The sequence below is a fragment of the Sebastes umbrosus genome, chromosome 14, assembly GCF_015220745.1.
Source record: "Sebastes umbrosus isolate fSebUmb1 chromosome 14, fSebUmb1.pri, whole genome shotgun sequence".
Taxonomy (NCBI): domain Eukaryota; kingdom Metazoa; phylum Chordata; class Actinopteri; order Perciformes; family Sebastidae; genus Sebastes; species Sebastes umbrosus.
The window spans coordinates 27,984,020-28,005,703 of record NC_051282.1 but is presented as its reverse complement, the minus strand read 5'-3'; the positions used below and the strand labels follow the sequence as shown (position 1 = coordinate 28,005,703).

Sequence of the window (21,684 nt, the reverse complement as noted above, 5' to 3'; positions counted from 1 at the left end):
CAAAAAGTTTTTCAAGAGCGGCGTGGTGCCGAGTGACATGATGGATGATATGCTAGCTAATTAGCACAATATGGACATAGAATACAGGACAGGTGCTGCTCAAAGTGCATATCAAGTTACAGGTTTAACTGTATATTCATTATTTCATTGTAAAAAAACAAAACAAAACAATTTTTTTTACTTTCATGAACTGAAAACACACTGTGAAAGGGTTAAAGCTGTAAGACGAAAACACGGACAACTCCCAGACCAGACAACGCCGTGGTAGCGACCTGTCAATCACAAGCATCCCCTGCTTTATAGTCCATTTGACTCTAAATGGGACCATAATTTACTAAATGAACATCATGCTGTATTGAAGAAGACTTGAAACTAGTGATTGAGACCATAAACTCATGTTTACAATGTTTACTGAGGGAATAAATCAAGAGAGAAGTAGGCTCATTTTCTCATAGACTTCTATACAATCAGACTTCTTTTAGCAACCAGAGGAGTCGCCCCCTGCTGTTTAAGGCACTTCAGCATTGGCTTCACTTTTCAGATGCTGGAGTTGCCTACTGGCTTCAGCTCATCGTCTTTACCTGTCATGTTCTCACGAGTGTCCGATCGGTACTGCGCATGTGCAACTCTCAGAGATGAGAAGGAAGCCAGATGGCTCACTCCTTAGCTACTTCCATCATCAGCTTCAGAAAAAACAGGATGTGTTTAATTATTTTTTCCTGCCTGATCAGGCAAATGAGTTGCTAGATTTACTAGCCTGACGTGGCATTTTAAAATAGCCCTGCATTTAAAATCTTTCTTCAGCACCGGAGTATGCTACAGTATATATATATATATATATATATATATATATATATATATATATTTATACAGCCGTTTCCTCTCTGGCTGTCTTAGCTGTCATCGAGTCACTCCAACTGTGGCCATCGATCTCCCCCAGTCTCAAGAGAGAGCTGGTGGTTACGGGTCATGTGACCTGGGGCTCTGGGAATCTCAGATCTGTCACTCACTGTGATGGCAGCAGGTCAGAGGTCGCACTATTGAAGTCAGAGACTTCTGGGAGAGATATTAAACATGTATGAAGTAGTGTTTATGCTTCTGTGGTGATACTGACATAGTGTGTGTGTGGAGATACATATTTATACATGCAGTATGAATGTAAACAGACATGAACAGAGATGATATTTGCTCTTCTTATTTGCTTTAAATCCAGATTAATTCGTCTGTCTCGGTGTGAGAGCAGAAGGCTAGTGGAAGTGACCAGGACGGTAAACATACGGATATACTTTCTCCTTGAACTCGATCAAAATTTGATGAGAACTTGACACAGGCCGGTTACTGTACTTCTATTGGACCATTGTACTATTCGCTCTCATTCAGCACTCACACAGGAAGAGCTTTTCACTCATCGCTCACATGCATGCTTGCCCCGAGATGTGTCTCTGTGTTTGCACGTGGACGCGTGTTATCAGTTTATTTATAGTGACCATTGGCCAGGTGTAGAGCGGCGTAGAGGAAATGTCTTCCCTCAGTTCTCCACCACAGTGGGTTTCAGTACACACTGTTCCAGCCAAGGCCAGAATCGAGCCTAAAAATAACCAAGAGAGGGAAAATACACCTCCCTCACCCTCCCCGTGACTCTCCTCTCCTCTCCTCTCATCCGCTGTCATTTCTCTTGCCTGAAATGACAAACAATTTACAGAACGACCACGGAGCCATAATGAAGAGGGAATCGGAGCATTTTACACAATGAGCAGCCTCGTCGAGAGGAAGCTTGTCCGTCTGTGTTTATTTAAAAGTGCATGGCAAGAAGAGGGGGGTGCAATGAATAAGTTGTGCATCATTTCCAGATGGTGAAGAAGTTGTCACATTAACTAACTTCACCGCAACAATATTTTGACACTAAAATGTTACAGATTCAAGAGTATAATGTGTGAACAGATGAAAACATTCCTTCGAGACATCCATGTCTAAACCCACGGCTCGAGCTGAAGGACGTCCCGTCGTCCCGGGGCCGAAAAAAAACCCGGACCGGGGAGGATGAAAATTAATTTAGGGATGAATTTGATACAAGAGTTGTAGTTTTAAAGCTAGAGCGAAGTTACTCGTATCATATGAAACTAGAAAACCTAGATGTCATACTAGCTTGTCGAGAAGGAGGTTTAATAACGTTCCAAAGTTACGCTAAATTTTGGCGAGGAAGAATCTGGCATGGCCATTTTCAAAGGGGTCCCTTGACCTCTGACCTCAAGATATGTGAATGTAAATGGGTTCCATGGGTACCCACGAGTCTCCCCTTTACAGACATGCCCACTTTATGATAATCAAATGCAGTTTAGGGCAAGTCATAGTCAAGTCAGCACACTGACACACTGACAGCTGTTGTTGCCTGTTGGGTTGCAGTTTGCCATGTTATGATTTGAGCATATTTGTTATGCTAAATGTAGTACCTGTGAGGGTTTCTGGACAGTATCTGTCATTGTTTTGTGTTGTTAATTGATTTCCAATAATAAATATATATATACATTTACATAAAGCAGCATATTTGCCCACTCCTATGTTGATAGGAGTATTAAATACTTGAACAGATAAAACAAAATGTGTGATTAATCACAATTAACTATGGACAATTAGCAATTAAACGCAATTAAAAATAGATTGACAGCTCTAAATTATAGTTAACACTCGCTAACGAGTCAGCAGCCGACATTTGCATTTACAGTGAGAGAGCTGACGATAACATTACGTTAACTATGAGGAGTCAACACTCCTCAACAGCTCAAATCATGTTACTAATGTCAACCTACTTACTCCTCTTCATCCCCTTTGGTTAATAAGACTGTAATGAGATCTCTCCATCACATTTTGTCCGTGGCAACATGCCGCTCCTCTCCCCATGACAGGAGCATCTTGTTCAGCAGCTCCTCCAACTTTAAGCAGCAGAGCTGGTCCTAGCTTTTTGGGGTCTCTTTTTGACCAAATGCTACTTCTTAAACATAGAAAATATTTGAATTTAACTTAGCTGCATTGTTAAAGTCAAAATCAAAACAAACATGCAAATTATAAATTAAAAAACTAACAATAAAATTACTTTTTAAAATAAAAAAAAGTAATTATGAACAAAAATAAACCACTTTTAATGTTTGATTTATGTTAAAGGTCACTTTGAATGATTAACCAATGATAATGTAGAAAAACAAAGATTATAAATTTGGGACGGTTCCGGGAGGATGGTGAGAAACGTTAGTTGAGAGCCCTGCTTAACCCCTGTGGATTTGTTCCCTCCCTCTCCGCCTATTCACCCGTCCTCTCGCACATTTCCCGCTCTTCCTCCTGTGGATCTCGGATCAAAGCCTCGGTCCTCTTTGTGTTCGGATACCCTCCAGGGGCCTGGATCAATCGAATGTGTCTGGGAGGTATTGAGTTAGTCCGGCGCTGCAGGTGTTCTGCCCTCTCCCTTATCTCCACCGCAAGCTTCTCATCTTGGCAACGGCACGACGTAATTCTATTAACGGTGGCTCGGTAGATTACCAATTTCACCAGATTAGCCCGGGCTAAATCCTCACTTTAAGGGATGAGAGATGTAGATGTGGATGGAGAGGTGGGGAAATACCACTACAGTGTGAGAACAGGCCACAAAATGCCCACCTGCGGAGACAAACGTATGCACTTTTTGCCTTCCGCACTCACACACTCCCAAGAAAGCATTTGTGTTGTGTAAGCTGCTTTGTAATGCCAAAGCCCATTATCTCTGTCCTTATGCAATTAGGCTGGTGAAACAAAGCCCACAGTAATTAATCATAATATCCCTGACGATACAGTATGTCACTGTGTCACCTCTGCTCCTGCTGCTTCACACGGCTCTCCCTGAAAGGACTTAAAACCATCTGGAGACACTTCTCTTACTACTGTGAGAGTTTCCCCGTCAGATCCCTGCGTCTGAGTCATACCAAAGATTTATTATATTGGCATTAAAATCACACAAAAAGGCACTCTTAATGAAGTACTCCTCCAGGTCTCTTTGTATGTGTTTCTTCCTCTTTTTGTCTCTCATCATAGGAGAGTGTGAAGAAACTTATATTCAATTTGTTTTAACGCCACTAATTTCTTTAACGCATTAACGCAACTTGCAATTTTTAGGTTGTAGTCGACTCAGATAGATACTGGCATTATATGAAACAAGAAAACCAAAGGAATCCATTGGTACCAACAGAGGAGGAGAAAGGAGGAGGCTAAATAACGCTCCAAACTTGCACTATATTTTGGCGAGGAAAAACTGTTAAGGCCATTTTCAAAGGGGTCCCTTGACCTCTGACCTCAAGATATGTGAATGTAAATGGGTTCTATGGGTACCCACGAGTCTCCCCTTTACAGACATGCCCACTTTATGATAATCATATGCAGTTTGGGGCAAGTCATAGTCAAGTCAGCACACTGACACACTGACAGCTGTTGTTGCCTGTTGGGCTGCAGTTTGCCGTGTTATGATGTGAGCATATTTTCTATGCTAAATGCAGTACCTGTGAGGGTTTCTGGACAATATCTGTTATTGTTTTGTGTTGTTAATTTATTTCCAATAATAAATATATACATACATTTGCATAAAGCAGCATATTTGCCCACTCCCATGTTGATAAGAGTATTAAATACTTGACAAATCTCCCTTCAAAGTACATTTTGAACAGATAAAAAATGTGTGATTAATTTGGGATTTATCGTGATTAAATATTTCAAAGAAATCACATAAACTGAAGAATAGGGGACATCAGATTACTGCATACCATTTAATTTTTTAAATGAATACATTTTTTACATTTTAACATTTTTAATTCATAAAAAAAATACTTTTAAGTTCCATGTTCTATCATCTGTTATTCCATTGCTTTTATTGATGTTTTAGATTTTTGCCGTGGTGGTTTCAGTATCAGTATCGCGATATTTAGGCAGGGTATTATATCGAAGTCAGAATTTTGATATCATGACAACTTCTTACTACTTTAAGAGTTTCCCTGTCAGATCCCTGCGCCTGAGTCGTACCGAAGATTTATTATATTGGCATTAAAATCACACACAAAAAAAAGCCCTCTTAATGAAGTACTCCTCCAGGTCTCTTTTATGTGTTTCTTCCTCTTTTTGTTTCTCATCATAGGAGAGTGTGAAGAAACTTGGCTGGCAGGTGTGAATGTTTCCTTCTGATCGGCTGGGTGCATGTAACATCTCGTGAGCTCCCAGAGAGCCTCTGTGTTTCAGCCACGGCAGCATATTGGCTCTGGCTTTCTTAAATCAGCTTTTATATTAATGTTTGTATCAGTGTGTGAGTGTTGCGTGTTTGCGTGCGCATGAAAGTCGATGCCAGGGATTATAGTCACAGAGAAACACTGACTCTGTCTTGTGTAAATCTGTGTAAGCCTGAAACACACACACTCACACACACATAGCTAGTCATCCCTTCCACTATACACAGCTTAACAGCCCTCCTTCACCTCTGAACTGAGATCAGAGTCAAGTCAAGTCTGCTCAGCTCCACGCTGCAGCACCAGCAGACACTCAATCTGGTTTGAGATCAGCACTAAACACAGGACGAGTGGGTGTGTGGCTGCCGCGGGGTGTGAGGATGGCTGATGGATGGAGGGAGAGGAACTGTATACTGTGTACGTCATTACACCCGTGATTCACATAATGTAAGTAGTCTCTGGGGAGGAAAAGAGAAACCCGACAGCTGCACTCAGAGTTAATCCTGCTGAGTAAAACGGTGTGTCACAGAACTGAGGCACAGAAGATGAAAACACACACTGCACATTTCATGTGTTTTGCATGTAAGCAAATGTTTTTTGTCTTTTTTAATTCCGCTGATAGCAGAGTGGGCAGGATGTGGGCTGGGAGGATAGAACGTTTGACTGTGGAGCGAGTCGGAGGTGGATGTGAAGTGGGAATGAATGCTCCGAGGTCAGTACCAAAACAATTGCTAATATATTCACCAGCGACAGAGAGAGAAAAGCTCATTTTTGAACACAGGAAATAAAGAGTGATTTCAACACTGGTTTCGTTCCCTCGGTCTGTTTTTACATCTTTTCTGAGTCCTAAGAGGCCCTGAAACGTCTTGTACCGGTGCTGGCCGGGGTCTGGGTTCGTTAGCATGAAATCCTCATGAAATCCAAATAATTTCAAATCAAGTAAATGGCAAAAATTCAAAGATTCAATTTAAATCCATAATCACTTTTTGTTTGCTGTTGAGGTAATTTTGAGTTTCAACATATTAATGTTCTACATAATTAATGTTCAATACAATCAAAGATGCGTACTGTCTCTGATACAATGTTCACGACCTGCAAAATCTGTACATAATATCACAGATGAGAGCGAATCATCTAGCGGTCATTCTGTTAGAATGGCAGGGCGGACTGGTTGTTTATTAATGCGCGATGAAAAGCACGAATAAAACCATATTCATCACACTAATCGAGTGCCAAATAAACGTTAGATAGTTACTGAATAAGTACAAGAAGACTGTTGCTGCCTGTGTTAAATGTTAATTTAACGAGCAGTGGAAAAAAAAATCAATAACACAACAACAGTAGTTAACAACAACCTCATCACGTTATGTTTTTAACACACCTGATGCAACTCATCAACTGGTTCAGGTGTGTTAGAGCAGAGAGACCTGGAAGATGGGCAGTTAGGGGGTCTGGTAGTCTGGAGCTGGGAACCTAGGGTCTAGGCTATAGGCTAGAATAAATATAATTAATAAAACAGTATTTAAAAGTTTTCTGAATCTGCTCTGTTGATTTACAGAATATGATTTTACAGGGCAAATGCTGCCAGAAGACTTAAATGATCAGACGAAGGCTGTGATATCTGCAAATAATAAAATATTTATTGTAGCAAGTTTTGTTTCTAAGCTTTTTGGGCATTATTTATAATAATAATAAAGGTTCAAAATGAAGTAAAAGTGCATAGTTTTAGGTCAAAACCTTAACACTTTTCTTGGGGGAGGACCCCCAAACACCCAAATTATACCGGTCCTTTGCCTGTGATGTTTGCGAATCTTTAATTAAATAGACTGATCTTGTGTGCACACAGGACTATCTCAATAACCTAGCTTTGTCTTGACACATTGTTGACGTATTGTCTTATAATGAGTTTCATATTCTGTTTACTCATTAGGAGGGCACTCCATTTACTATTTGTCTCTGTCCATTGACGGATGAATTAAAGTTGCCGTGGCATATTGCGAAGGGAGAGAAGGGTCTCCGAAACGTCCGTAGCCCGGGGCCCCTTTTTCATATTAAGGCGCCCCTGGGTATTTGGTCATAAATCAAAGTATCAGACAAGTTAAAATTTTGACCTCAAGGTTTGTAGATGAAAAGTCAAGGCCTCACCAGGATTCATGAATGTCTGTACAAAATTTCACGGCAATCCTTGTTGAGATATTTCACTCTGGACCAAAGTGGTGGAACTGACTAACACTGCCATCCCTGGAGCCACATCACTCGCATGGCTGAAACTTCTCCACTGACTGGGTCCTGGAAATTGCCGCCGTCTGCCTTTACACCTGCTTCTGTTCTTTTCTTTTTTTGCGTACTGAACATTATAAAAATGACAAATGGCACAGATGACAACTCCAGAGCACGGATAAATCACTTTGGGCTACTATTCTGCTGAGCTTTTTATCCCCCTCCTCTCCTTCTCTGCCTCGTTTCCTCTATATTACTGAGAGAAATGAATACTGTACGCTGCCACCGGCTCAGCAACACACCAGTGGCAAGGGAATATCCACCTCTGACACACATATATACAGGGAGAAACACTGTAGTGAGTATGAGGATTATGATGGAGACAATCATCATGCTGAAAATAGTGATAATGATACTCATATTAATGATCTATCTGAAATGTATCTGAGCAGCGTGATACACTACAGGCATTTGCATGGACAGTCGAACCCCCTGCTGTTTCTTGGACTTCACGGGAGACAAATTTCCCTTTTTTAACCGATGGCCGTCAGATTGTCTGGCAACTGTGACGTAGCTGGCAGAGTTAGAGACAAAAACCACACAAATACAATGGCGGGAGAGCACAAAAGTGCACATGAACAAGCAGGCAGCTTGACAATGAGCGAGGCAGACAGATTGTGCGAGAATGAAAAAGAAAGAGAGAATGAGGAATTTCAAACAATGGCAGAGAAAAAAATACAGTTTGGGTACACAGAGTGAGAGTCAGAGAGGGAGTCAGCTTGTCACAGATGTCCACGCTTTTCCCTCCAGATCTGTGCCGGCCGTCCAAATGTAAATGCCACCGTCGCTGACGTGAGAGCAGCGTCAGGTGTCATGTCAGCCATGTCACGCTGAGTGACACACTTTGGTAAAGGCGGATCCGAGTGCACGGCGGGGAGACAACGATGCGATCGGCATCAACACAACAGATTGCAAAGAGCCGACGGCTGCAGAATGCACAAGATCATATAGTGACATTTTTTGCGTGGGTGTGAGCGTGGGTGTGCACATGCATCTGAGTCTGTTTGTCTGCGTGCATTCGTTCGTCCATACAAGGGAGGCTTGTCAAACTCACTTTGAGGCTGATTGACGATAATTTACATGCATAGTCTCTCGCTTACTGCCTTTCTCTTTCCGTTTCTCCCTCTATCTCTTAACTGTTTGTCAGATAACTCGCACAAAACGCCAGAAAATATGAGGATATCATACTTAGTGTCTTGTGTGTTTATATCATTGTTCCCTTAAGAGGCAGATTTGGTGGTTGAATGCTCTTTATCTGAGCAAATGTTGTCATAAATTGTTACCGTAAAACTGTCTTCTCTCTTTTCCCTCAGTGTGCTGTTTTGTGGTCCACAAACGGTGCCATGAGTTCGTCACCTTCTCCTGTCCTGGAGCCGACAAGGGTCCTGACACAGATGTGAGTTCAGCTGTTTCTCTAAATACCCAGATACCTGAGGGCCTCTCTCATGCACACACAGACACACAATAACTATTTTAGGGGGGTATTTGATATATTACAAGACAGTACAACATACAAACTGTACTGTAGTAGAAGAAAAAAATCCATAAAAGGTCAAAATATGTTTACAAAAAGTAGGAATCAATATTATTCAACAGCATATATCCACTGTATTTTAAATATCCATCTTTTTCAACCATCTCTTTATATACTGAGGAACCCCTTGAAAACAATCTCAAGGGATTATTCCTAATAAAGAATTTCCAATAGACCGTGTAGTCTTTATTGAGTTTGGTTGTCCCATCAGTCTTCTTAGATTTGAAGTTGGCAAAGCCATAACACTTAAAAGCTCATTTGGTTCTCCTCTCTCCGCCATCCTTACAGATTTAATCCATTCAGACTGACCATTTACAATATATCATCCTATTGATCTGTTTCTGTATCAGCCTGTAGAATTCAACCCTGCAGAATACCTTGTGTGGAGCCCTTCTCTGTTGCTGCATCAGCAACTGTTTGCTTCCACACATCAGGTGTGATAACATTAGCGTCCTCTCTTTCCCCCCCAAAGCTCATCTGATGCTGTCGGGGCAGGGTGGCGGTGTTTTATCAGAGTTGGAGTCTGACTGTTTGGAGTGCATGTGTGACCCTGCTGTAGCTGTTGAGCCTCAGTCTCCTCTTCCTTCCAGCCAGGAATGGGATGTGTCCTTGGTTAGATAAGAATGGAGGTCAAGCACAGCCGCAGCCTGCTCTGATGTCTGTGTACTTAACATGCAACAAGCCAATAACACATTATGCACGTTAGAGGTGTAAGAAAATATCGATACTCGGGCTGTCAACGTTAACGTGATAGTAACACGTTAGCGCAGTCAATCTTCTGGATGTTGTAGCGGGCAACTTGTGATTTTTAGGTTGAAGCGGGCTCAGTTTTAAAGCTAGAGTGAAGAGACTGTTATCATATGAAACTAGAAAAACCTAAGGAATCCATTGGTACCAACCATGTCATACTAGCTTGTCGCGAAGGAGGTTAAATAACGCTCCAAAATCGCGCTACATTTTGATGAGGAAAAGCGGTCATGGCCACTTTCAAAAGGGCACCCTTGACCTCTGACCTCAAGATATGTGAATGAAAAAGGGTTCTATGGGTACCCACGAGTCTCCCCTTTACAGACATGCCCACTTTATGATAATCACATGCAGTTTGGTAATAATATAATAATACATTAACCAAGCTTTTAGAAAGGTGCTGAAGAAAAGTATGGCTTTCCCTGAAAAAAAATATTTATTATTACCTCTACAACTGTAGATTCTGCGTTGTTTCACATTAAACTCTGTGAAATTACAGTTGAGTTCGACCAACATAAACAAAAATACACATGGATGATGGCGCTAGAATGGAGAGGGGGGGGGGCAATTGTACCCCGGCACCTTGGCAGAGGTCTGCGCTCTCCGAGTGCCATTCTAGTTATTATTATTGTGAATTAATCATTTTAAACATTTTGGCGGGTCCAAAATTTATGTTTTGTTTATCTCTGTGGGAGGTATCTGACGTTTGGTTCCCACTTCTAACAAGGTCTGTGAGCCAATAGTAAAATGACGTTGGTATCGCGTGGTATCTCTGTGTCTTCAGTTAGCGTGGCTAAATGGCTGAGATTGACAGTAAGCCTGGCAATGACTAGTTGTGAAGTGAAAGTAATGGAGACGGGGAGGGAGAATACAACATCTAGTGGCTGAATGTTATCAATGTTATCAATAACACCTTTGAATGAAGTACTATTACACAGTAGTATCACTACTTTTGCTAGTAAAAAGGTACTTTATGGTTCCCGTACAGTCCCATCAGCGGTACTTTCTTCATCTCTACTGTACGACAAACACACAAAAACAATTAGACGCTGGTGTTCTCGTGCTTCAGCATCACCAGGCTGAAAGACCTGCAAATGAATGTTCTATTTGCTGAGCCAATTAAGACGCACAACCACACCAATATCCTCTCATGTTTACACGAGCAAGAGCAACGTAGCAGTGCCTTACACATTTCATTAAATGTAATGACGATACTCTGTTTGTTCGGCACCTCTTCTCTGTGATTCTCAGGTCATTAAATAACATCAGAAGTCGTTTAAGTGTTTTCAAATTAAAAGTGGATGCAGTTTAGGTGGAGCTGTTACATTCCCAGGCAATCAAGAGTGCACTTTTGTGTTACGTCTTGTGTTTTATCAACTTCTATCCTCGCAGTCGTTTTGTATTGGCATCTCTTCGTCTTGCCTTCTTTTTTTTTAAGACTCATTAGTCTTGCCTCTTGCCTTTCAAGACCCATTGTTCATTTTCACTCCTGAGCTACCTTCTTGTTATTCAACCACGCATCTCCCCAGCTCTATCCGTCTATCTCCCTGCCTAACTATTTCTCTGTCTTCCACTTCCTGTCTTTTATCTCACACACAGACACACACACACACACACCTGCATTCAAGTGCCCATTGTGAAATTTTGTTCTGCCTGTTTTTGTGCCCATTATTTACAGACAGGCTTTGGCACAGAGCAACTAGAGAGCCCTTTGGGGTTGGACCTCTTTGAATTCCAAATGATGATACAGTACGGGACTCGCTCAGACACAAACAAAGCCCTTATGGTCCTTTAATCTTGTCAGTTTTTGACCATTTTTTAAAATTTTAAAACCATTCCCATGCAGCATGGTTAAATGCAGGGCTGACAATGTTCTCCAGTCTACACTATTTGTTATATTGGTTGAAATGGTCTTTACACCCCGACAGCGATCCATTACTGATGAGCTCTGAAAAAGGACCGGAAAAGAGCCGTCATCTGTGTCTGCTGTAATCCTGTAAAAACGTCTACCAACAACCCCCTATGGAGCGCTTGGAAAGAACCAATCAGATGCCTCCCTGCTCGTACTCTACCCTTGGCGTGCACCAGCCTGAACTCAAAGCGCGTCGCTGCCGCAAGATTACTGGAGAATGGAAGAGAAAACTCAGCCCTGCAGTAGCACTGCCGCGGTTACCTGTCATGAGGTAGCGTTGTTGAGTTGAGGTCCTCTCTCCGCTCTGTGTCTGTGAAGTAGTTACGATGCGGCGGTGCTCGTGCATGTGTGTGGGGGTTTAGACGGAGCTCCTGAGGCTAGCTTTCCAACATCGTCGACCCTATCTTTAAGTTAAAAAAACAGTCAACTTGCCCATGATGCCACCGTGCAAACCAAAATCATCTCTGTCCCTACTGGATGCTGGTGCTCTATTCTAACTATATATCATGTGCAGCATTACACACTGTAGACTGATTGTATGCAGGTGTCATTATAGTATTTCAAAGGTGAGAAAATGAGAACTTTACAGCCTCAGAGCGAATGACATGACTCACCAACACCTATCCATCCATCCATCCATTCCGCGCTCACTATCACTCCATCCACACTCCTCCATCTCTGCCCCTCAGCTTCTGAATCAGTGTGGTCGTCATGACGCTCATGAATCCGGCTCGGGGCTCGGACACACACACACACACACACACACACACACACACATTTTCACTTTCTATCTTACACACCCTCTGCCCCTTTGCACTGTGGGTTGTGAGTGACCCTCGTGTCGGCCTCAGCGAGCGAATGGCGTCATCTGTCCGGCAGATGCTTTGATCCATTCGCAGAAGAGAGAGAGAGATGTTTGCATTAGCATTTGAGTGAAAAGCGCTCTGTCTCTCTCTTCTCTCTGTTTTTCATTCAGCACATTGTGAGGCGTAGGTGGTAAATAGTGCTGTATTATCAGTCAAGGATCACTCTGGAACCGGTGAATGAAGGTGACTCATCCATAGAGAAACAATACGGGTTTCACAGCCAGATTACATGTGCATAATAGGCCGAGATATTTGACCAGATCAAGCCCTTTTAAAATCCTCTTTTTTTCCCTTTTCATATCTTTTTTAGTGACAGATTTGGTCGGTGTGACCGGGCAGATTAAGCTTTACATGGGTATATTGCTGTTATACTCTCTTTGGCAGATCCTCTTTCCAACCATCTGTCTTTCGCCCCGTTCATTAACAACACTGCTGCAGAGCGTTTGCATGTGTTTCATATGTTTCATGTATTTTAGATGGCTTTTTTTTCCAATCCCACTCCATATGTTTCATTTCTCACATGTCCTTACACTTCTTTCTCTGTCTCAGCAGCGCACTTTTACGAGATCTGGCAACAATCATTCCCTAATGCCCAAGCTAACGTAATGCTAACGTAATGCTAAATATAATAATAATAGCTGTGGAAATGTTAGCAAAAGAAAATATAAATACAAATATAACCCAATCTGCTTTCACCTATCCATACAACGTTCAAAACACTTCTAAAGGAGGTGGAGGGTGAGGGGGGGAAGGCAAATACGCCATGACCTCGCCCACTTTGGAGACAGGAAGTGAATACTATTTCAAACCATTGACAGAGCTTGTAATGTGTCATCTTTGTTATAGAGCATCTTTGCTACAGCACACACACCTCCCTTTCACTAAAAGTTGCAGATTGATTGATGGATGGATGTCATGGTATTATTGGTTTATACTAGCTGATGCAAGCACACATCCTGTTTTGCTTTACAAGAAGAAAAGATGAATGTACTATGATTAGTGGGGCCGTAAAACGTGTTGTTTTGCCACTAAGCCAGCAGCGGAGACCAAAGAAAACCAATTCATACTTTCTTACACACACTAGATGTCGACGCAACGCAGTCGGCTCATACAGAAGTTAGGTTAGCCCGCTACAACGGTTGCAATGGCAATGCTGCACATAAAAATGCCGGCCGCTCTGACCATCCTGCTACGTTGATTTGAATGGTAATGTCCTCTCTACTCCTATTCTATTTCTATGGATACGTAAGCACATGTTGTAATTTGTTCTACAGGGAAAACATGATTGGATTTTGATATAAAAATACCAAGAAATAGATTTTTTTGTAATTTGTTTTGCATATATTGTTAAATAGGTGCACAATATGATCAGGGAGGTGGTTTTAAAAAGGTTAAAAAGACATTTTTCATTTCATCTCAACTTTAAAATTGCAGTTTTTTGTGATGTTTTTTGCCTGAAAAACGACTCAATCGACTCTCAAAATAGTTGCTGATTAATTTTCTGTGGATTGACTCATCGATTACTCAAATAATTGTTTCAGCTCTAGTAAAAAGTGGATTTCGCAAATATGTACAGTGACTTATCTTCATAAGGTAGTTTTTACACTCAAAACAGAGAAAGTGGAATCATCTGAATTATAGTCAAGTTGGTTGAGTGACCACCGCTGCTGTAAACTACAGTCAGAAGTGCAGTAACACGTTCAGTTTCTCTAATGTATGTCGTTCCCTTTCCCATTAATTCTGCCCCGGACTTAATGTAACTGAGAACCACACGGTGAGACTCTTACAAACCCCTCATCAAGTAAGTATCTACATAAACTACGGCATCCAGCCTCCACCACCTCTTCCTCATTACTGCAGTCATCAGCGCTCGGGCCTGTTGACTCTGACTCTGTTGAAACCTACACCGTTGACTTAATTGGTGTGACGAGCAGAGCGAGAGGCATCATTAGCCACCGGCTTCGGTGAGAACGGGGATATTGCTGAGAAACGGAGAAGGGAGAGGAAAGTGAGCAGTGGTGCAAGAACTAGATTATTATAAAGTTAAAGGGACTATTTGTAACTTTCAGAAATGCTTGTTAACAGCGACACCTGTGGCCGTGAAATCAACGAAAGTCAGCGTCGAGCTTGCGCTTGCTCGCTCTAAAAATACCAATGTAGCGGGTCGGGACACATGCGCGCTCGCATATGCGCGCTCGCGTGTGGCTGTACTCTCTCCTCCTCTGCCTGCTCGCCTTCACTCAGAGCGGGCGCGCGTACTCGCTCCACCTCTAGACGTGAGCGCGCGCTCACTCCACACTGCAGAAGAGTTAGTTTAGCTCTGAGAATATCTAGTGAATGTACAGTGGACGTTTGTGCAGAAATAACTGCTGCAGATCCTCCAGACCAACAGAGGTTTTCTGTGAAGTAACGGGGCTCCTCAACGAGTTACTTTATCGTCTCGTTACCGACCAGGTGCCGGTGTCTTCCTGCTCTCTCCGGCTGCGGGCGGAAATATAGCAGCTGAAATATAGAGTGATATTGTGCTTTTAGCTTAAAAAGTTACAAACAGTCCCTTTAAATGTTGAAATGAATAAAACTTAAATGACAGAAAAGAAGATTACTGAGCGGCTGCATTGTTTATCCCTCAGCTGAGAAAACAAAGCTTCATTTCTTAAATACTGATATATTAATTTGAATTTCTAATCCATTCGCAAATTAAAAATCATCGCCTCAAAATATGACTTTATGCCCTCAACTTACTGAATTAATCCCACAAATAAAGAATATACTGTGTGATATTTTGCTCCTAATGTAAACATAATGTTGGCCTACAAAGACGCTTCATCCTTCCTTATTGTTGGAAAAAAAAACATATTTAGATTAGTCAGACAACAGTTGTTGTCACTTTATATAAACTCATCTTCATGGCTCATTAGGAAAAGTTGTATTTCTATCAACACAGAAGGTGTGATTTAGAAATAAACTGCCTGCAAATAATTTAGTAGTTAACTATCAGCTGTATCCAAATGAGGTCATCAGCTGTGTTTTCAGTGAGGTTACCAGAGAGGTGCAGCTCAGGTCTGAGAAACTGCGACTGTTCGTGTTCAGAAAATGACATTAGGAAGAGAGCACAGCAGCTCTCCCAAAACTGAATTATAAGTGCCAGTGCATGAGCTGAAACGGTGTGTGTGTCAGGACAGGTGTGTGTCAGGACAGGTGTGTATGCGCGCGGGTGACTTAATTAGCCAGCAGCACATATGGCGGTGTGGTGTTGAAAGGACACTGGCGGTGGGGTTGGAAACAATATCACAAACACCTGGACAGTCTGATGCAATTCTGCAATAAATACAACTTTTGAGAAGGTTATGTTCAACTTTTGGCGAGACTGTGTAAGCCAGGCACTAATTCTGGAAAGGTTTATCTAATATTTGTCTCAAAATGACATGCCTCTCTGTGCTGCACTGTAAGACGGGGACACACAGAGACAATCAGAGATCTGCCTTGGTAGCTGCAGACAGGGCAGGACACTGGCGTCCTGCCTGTTTACCCAGAAATCCCTCTTTGTAGATCGGCAAAAACGTTTATATGTCTTTGCAAAAGTATAACTTTTACTTACACACACACACCTACAGTATGATGACACTGTTTTTTTTGTAGTTTGTTTCTAATTAGAAAATGGGATCATTTTATTATTACCTATTGATGGTGCGTACTTTTTGCCGTTGTTCAGTCAAAACAATGTATCTCCTAATTTGGGATTTTAAGTGTTCCTTTATGGTTTGAGAAAGTTAAAGCTAAATAAACCATTTAAAAATGCACTGAATTATCTGAAAATTGTATCGTCACAAAGCTGAAAACAGGGTTGTTTTTTCAACCACGTGAAAAGTTGACCATGTGAAGATACATGGTATTCATAGGACAGCAGCGCTTTGGAATTAGCACTAGCTCACAATCATCTCCCACAAAGCAGGGGATACAAAATCATAACCTTTACAGATTACATATATTACACATTACAGATATTGAAAATGTGAACAACTGATGATAATGACAGTGGAAGAGAATGTCAACAAGTTGTTTCTTGTGTTTTAGGGATGTCACGAGAACCAATACTTTGGTACAAAGTCGATGCCAAAATTCTGAAAAACATTTTCTACAGCACCGCAGGTACCATAAGTATCGTCGGGGCTCAAGACTAATGGCGTCCCGTCATCCCAGGTTTGATAAAAAATGTGCTTAGGACGCAGTAAACTCACTATCTACATGTCAAGTGGACACATCCTATTTTTTCCCTGGTAATGCTACATTGTGAAAAACAAATCCGTATTGAAATCGGCAGGACGAGAGCTAGTTAACGTTAGCTGTTGGCTGCAGGACTGTGCTGCTCACCGGCTACATTATGATGTGTGCAGGCTCTATTCAGTAAAAATGAGCATTGGGCGAAGGTAAATTCTAACGTTATCATGATGTGTTCAAATGTAATCTTGTAAAATGTAGTTTTAAGTGAGAAACTTGAATAAATCCAGTTGTTTGAAGGAGATGTTTTCACAGCAATATAAAATAGCTAACAGAGAGGGAATTATGAACTGTTTAACTTCCTAACAAAAACCAGTATGCAAACGGTAATAAAGGAGTGGATGTTGAAGTACATGGGATTTATTGTTTTACTTGTTTTTTATCGTAGAATTTCACTGGTATTGTTATTGACTGCTAAATTTCTGGTATTGTGACATGTTTCACACAACAGGATATACAGTTGATATCGTTTTCATGAGGTTATCTCACTGCATTTAATTCTAACTACGCTGAATATATATTAAATTTGTCTTGATGACGTGAATATGAGCACACAATCAGTCTCTGCGTGCCTGAAATCCCAGAGGAGCTCATATTGTTGATGTTCCACTTATTTGTGCATAAAAACAAAGATGGCTGTCTGTTTTATTGCCTGATGCTCGGCACCTGTCAACCGTCATCTACCTACTGTCAACCTGCTTAGAAAGGGAGAGCGATTCAGATGAAAAGAGTTTGAGTTGCTGCATGTTTTCTGCATCACTTTGACACATTGACAGGTGTTGTGCTAAAACATGGAGAATCCCTGGTTCCTTCCCTCTCCTGGTGCTGCTGTCGGCAGCTGTGACAGCTGGATGCTTCTTTGTTTTGTTTTTACCTTCAAAGGTTGCAGCCTTTGTCCTGATGCAGCTACTGGGCAGTTCGGGGGACATTTGTCCTTTTATTTCTCTTATTTGGTCACTTAAAATGTGTCTTTGCTTGACTAACAAACTTCACTTCACTCTCAAACTCAGTCCCTGTGCTCGGATATAAGTGATTCCAGGTCTGTGGCTTAGCAAAGTAGCTTTCGTCTCGCCTGATAGCATAAATTTCAGCTGCGTCTTGCACCATTAGCCGGCCGGTCTCGAGCCATTACCCTCCCAGCAACTCAACTCTAACTTGCAGCAACAGCTGGGAGAGCTAGCTAACACGTCCGCTACAGCGGCTTACACTATGTCAAATCTCTCCACATGTTAATGCTGAGAGCAGATTACAGCTTAGAGTCAAGCCTCGCTCGGCGCGACAACACGTGCTGCAGAGCGCAGGCACCAGAGCGGGCTGAGGGGCGGGGGGGTGATGAATTAACTTGACGATAACTCTGCACAATAAGTCAGAGAGGTCAGCTTAAAAGACGAACGTTTGTCTGCGTGTCATTAACCCAGAGGAGCAGGTCGGTCTTTAGACGTTACGTAAGGCCGCTACACTGAGGGACTGTGAACATGAAGCTGCTCTTTGGTCACAAATCCCAATCTGTCTGACTGCTAAGTAGTAAGCGACATTACTTTAGGCTGAGCAGATGTCCCACACTGACACAGCCTCTGGTCATTTCACACAGATTGCTCTCAATGAGAGGAATGACGTGCAAACATTTTTTTCTTTTTTTTTAAATGTTACTACTATTGGTTTGACTGCTGTCAGGCTAGTGCTAGTGCTAGGGCTAGAGTTTTCTAGCGACACAGTAAAAGGCAGTCAATGATAAAAGTAATGAGTAATAATTCATATGGAATTTACAAATATTAAATTATTACTGTCTATATGATATGTCAGGAAACTAAATCTCGATGACTTTCACTTGACTGTAGATTGGATTGTAACTCAGTTGAACACTGCCAAACATAGGTGTCTACCAAATGAATACATGTAACTGCAACAGATCAGTACATTATTAGTAATAATGTTATAATATAATAGCTAATACACTGATGCACTTAGGAACCTGAAAAAAAGAGAAAATGACCGGATGTAGAGCACATGTAAAAGTTCCAGAAGTTCATGATGATGAACAGTCTGGTTTATTGAGAATTTGTTCGTTATTACCCCTGATATCTAAATATTAAACAATGCATTAATTCAGATTTACTCTTTTAACTAGGGCTGTCAGTCGATTAAAATATTTAATTGTGATTAACCGCACATTTTTTATCTGTTCAAAATGTACCTTAGAGGTAGATTTGTGAAGTATTTAATACTTTTATCAATATGGGAATGGGCAAATATGTTTGCTTTATGCAAATGTATGTATATATTTATTCTTGGAAATCAATTAACAACACAAAACAATGACAGATATTGTCCAGAAACCCTCACAGGTACTGCATTCAGCATAAAAAATATGCTCAAATCGTAACATGGCAAACTGCAGCCCAACAGGCAACAACAGCTGTCAGTGTGTCAGTGTGCTGACTTGACTATGACTTGACCCAAACTGCATGTGATTATCATAAAGTGGGCATGTCTGTAAAGGGGAGACTCGTGGGTACCCATAGAACTCATTTACATTCACACATCTGGAGGTCAGAGGTCAAGTTTCCCTTTGAAAATGACGATGCCAGTTTTTCCTCGCCTTAATTTAGTGCAAGTTTAGAGCGTTATTTAACCTCCTTTGTGACAAGCTAGTATGACATGGTTGGTACCAATGATAGGATTCAAATCACTGACCAGAACAGGTTATGTTCAAATCACCACCCTAGAGAGAAGTAACTTATTTGTTTAATCCGTTAAACATCTGTAGATGTTTAGATGTTTTGTAGCCCCTCATCTAAAGTTGCAAAAACAAAGAAAGACAGACAAAAAAATATTTCACTGTGATTTTATATATATATATATATATATATATATATATATACATATATATATATATATATTCCATCTGGTTCAAAATCTAGAGATTTGACTTTTTGTCATTTAGATTAAAAGAAAAAATGTTATCCTTAGTTATACAGTATTGGTTATACTTTAGTTTTTGTGAAGTCAGTAATATTCACAACATGCAAGGATATGAAGTGCACGAAAACCTTTAATCACCAGGAATCAATAAGCCGGAAAGTATCAGATGTCTGAACAGCTGGAAAAGATGAGCAATTACATAAGCTGCTGATTTAATCACAGATATCAAATTGCAATCTGCAGTTATTGGTCCCATGCCTGGTTACGTAAGCCAGTGTGTTAATGAATGTTGGGGCTTGTTGGGGACGCTGTGGTTTCCGCCTGCTGTCTCCAGGCAGGACACAATAATGGGGAATCTGAATACGAGTGGTGGGAGACACTGAATACTCCCAGTGGCAAAGTTGTCCCAGAAAATCTCTCACACTGCCAGTAAAAAGGAAAGTACTATGCTGCGTCTCCTCTCCTACAGTAAATGCATCTTGTCATTGTTATCCCTGTCATGTTTACACCTCTTCCTGTGCTTGAGTGTGTGGAGATATAATACACGTTGGTGTCAGACGGTCTCTTTTTGGTGCTATTGATAGGGTGTGCAAATGAAAACATCACACGTTTCCCTAAATGCCGGAGTGTGAAGAACACTGTTTGCATGGCCGTCCCCAGGCTGTGCTGCACGGAGAAGGAAAAAAAACGCTGCGTCGGCCTTCACTCACACTCTGCTTCTCCTCGCCTCAGGACGCTTTGCTTTTATTACCTGTCACCCAGCTCTACTCGTGTCTGAAAATGGCCATCTTACCAAAACACGCACAGTGGGGCACGCGTACTGTAGTGCAGCCCCCCTGCTGACTTGTGCAAATGTACTGCCTCTGTTACAGCAAAGCAGCGGGTGGGGCACAATTTAAAAGGTCTTAGCCAGTAAACCAGCTATTTTCCTTTTCTCAGCTTCAGTGGGCTGTAATACTCACCTTTAGGTAGAATCACTGGAAGGGCTGCAAACAAATATTAGTTTTCATTATAGATAAATCTGTTGATTACTTTCACATATAGTGTAAAATAGGGGTCAAAGTCTGTCCATAACTTTTTGAAATATCCTGCTAGACAAACAAAACACTTACTCTAGCGAGAGCCTTTCACGTTCTTCCGTCACGCTTGTGAAACTGCGGTAACGTGAGCCGCGGAGTGCAAAACCGTAGTACCGCCAGCAGTGGAGGCTACTCAGCTGGTTGCAATCTGCAACCACGCCACTAGATGCCGCCAAATCCTACACACTGTCCCTTTAAGGCAACAGCCTATTTTGTACTTACTTGTTGTTGTGTTTGCAGACAGATATGCACATGATCCTGAACTGAGCTCAGAGATATGCACATGTTTTTGGTGAGTAACACTGAATGTAAACAGAAACTTTGTTTGTCCTCAAAAAAAACAACTGAACAGGGGCCGTTTAGCTTTGACAGCTGAATAATGAAATAGTACCAGAGAATCTGTCTGTCGGCTTGTGGGACTCTTGTGCATTGCACATTTTGTTCCTCCATCTGCTTTGAGATTACACGGTCGTACTGAAGCTGCAAACACTGTTACTCTAAGTCAAACTTTTGTTTTCTCTGTATACCAACATACAGTTCAGTTCAGCTACACAAAGCAGGAAATTTGTCCCTAACAGCTTCATGAAACAACACCAACTGTCTCCTCCAGCCTCCTCTGTGTGCTTTCCTGAAGACAACATGTTTAGTAATGTGATTATGTAACAACATCGCGCGCGTGTGTGTGTGTGTGTGTTCATATCGACTGTATATTGCTCCACAGCATGCGTGATGATCTTCCTCTTTTGCTTATTAACAGTGCGGCTCATTAAAATCCTCTCAGGCTGACAAAAACAGAAACCTTCTGCCTAAATAAACCCCATAGACCTGCACA

General features: G+C 41.5%; 1 protein-coding gene across 2 annotated transcripts in view; it reads left to right on the top strand.

Moving 5' to 3' along the window:
* The window catches only part of si:ch73-374l24.1 (protein kinase C alpha type), a 119,233-nt gene that overhangs the window by 32,246 nt on the left and 65,303 nt on the right, over positions 1-21,684 (top strand). For both annotated transcript variants that reach the window (XM_037791419.1, XM_037791420.1), the window contains exon 3: positions 8,828-8,910. In XM_037791419.1, coding sequence (XP_037647347.1) covers positions 8,828-8,910 — 83 coding nt within the window. The remainder of the gene's footprint in view (positions 1-8,827; positions 8,911-21,684) is intronic.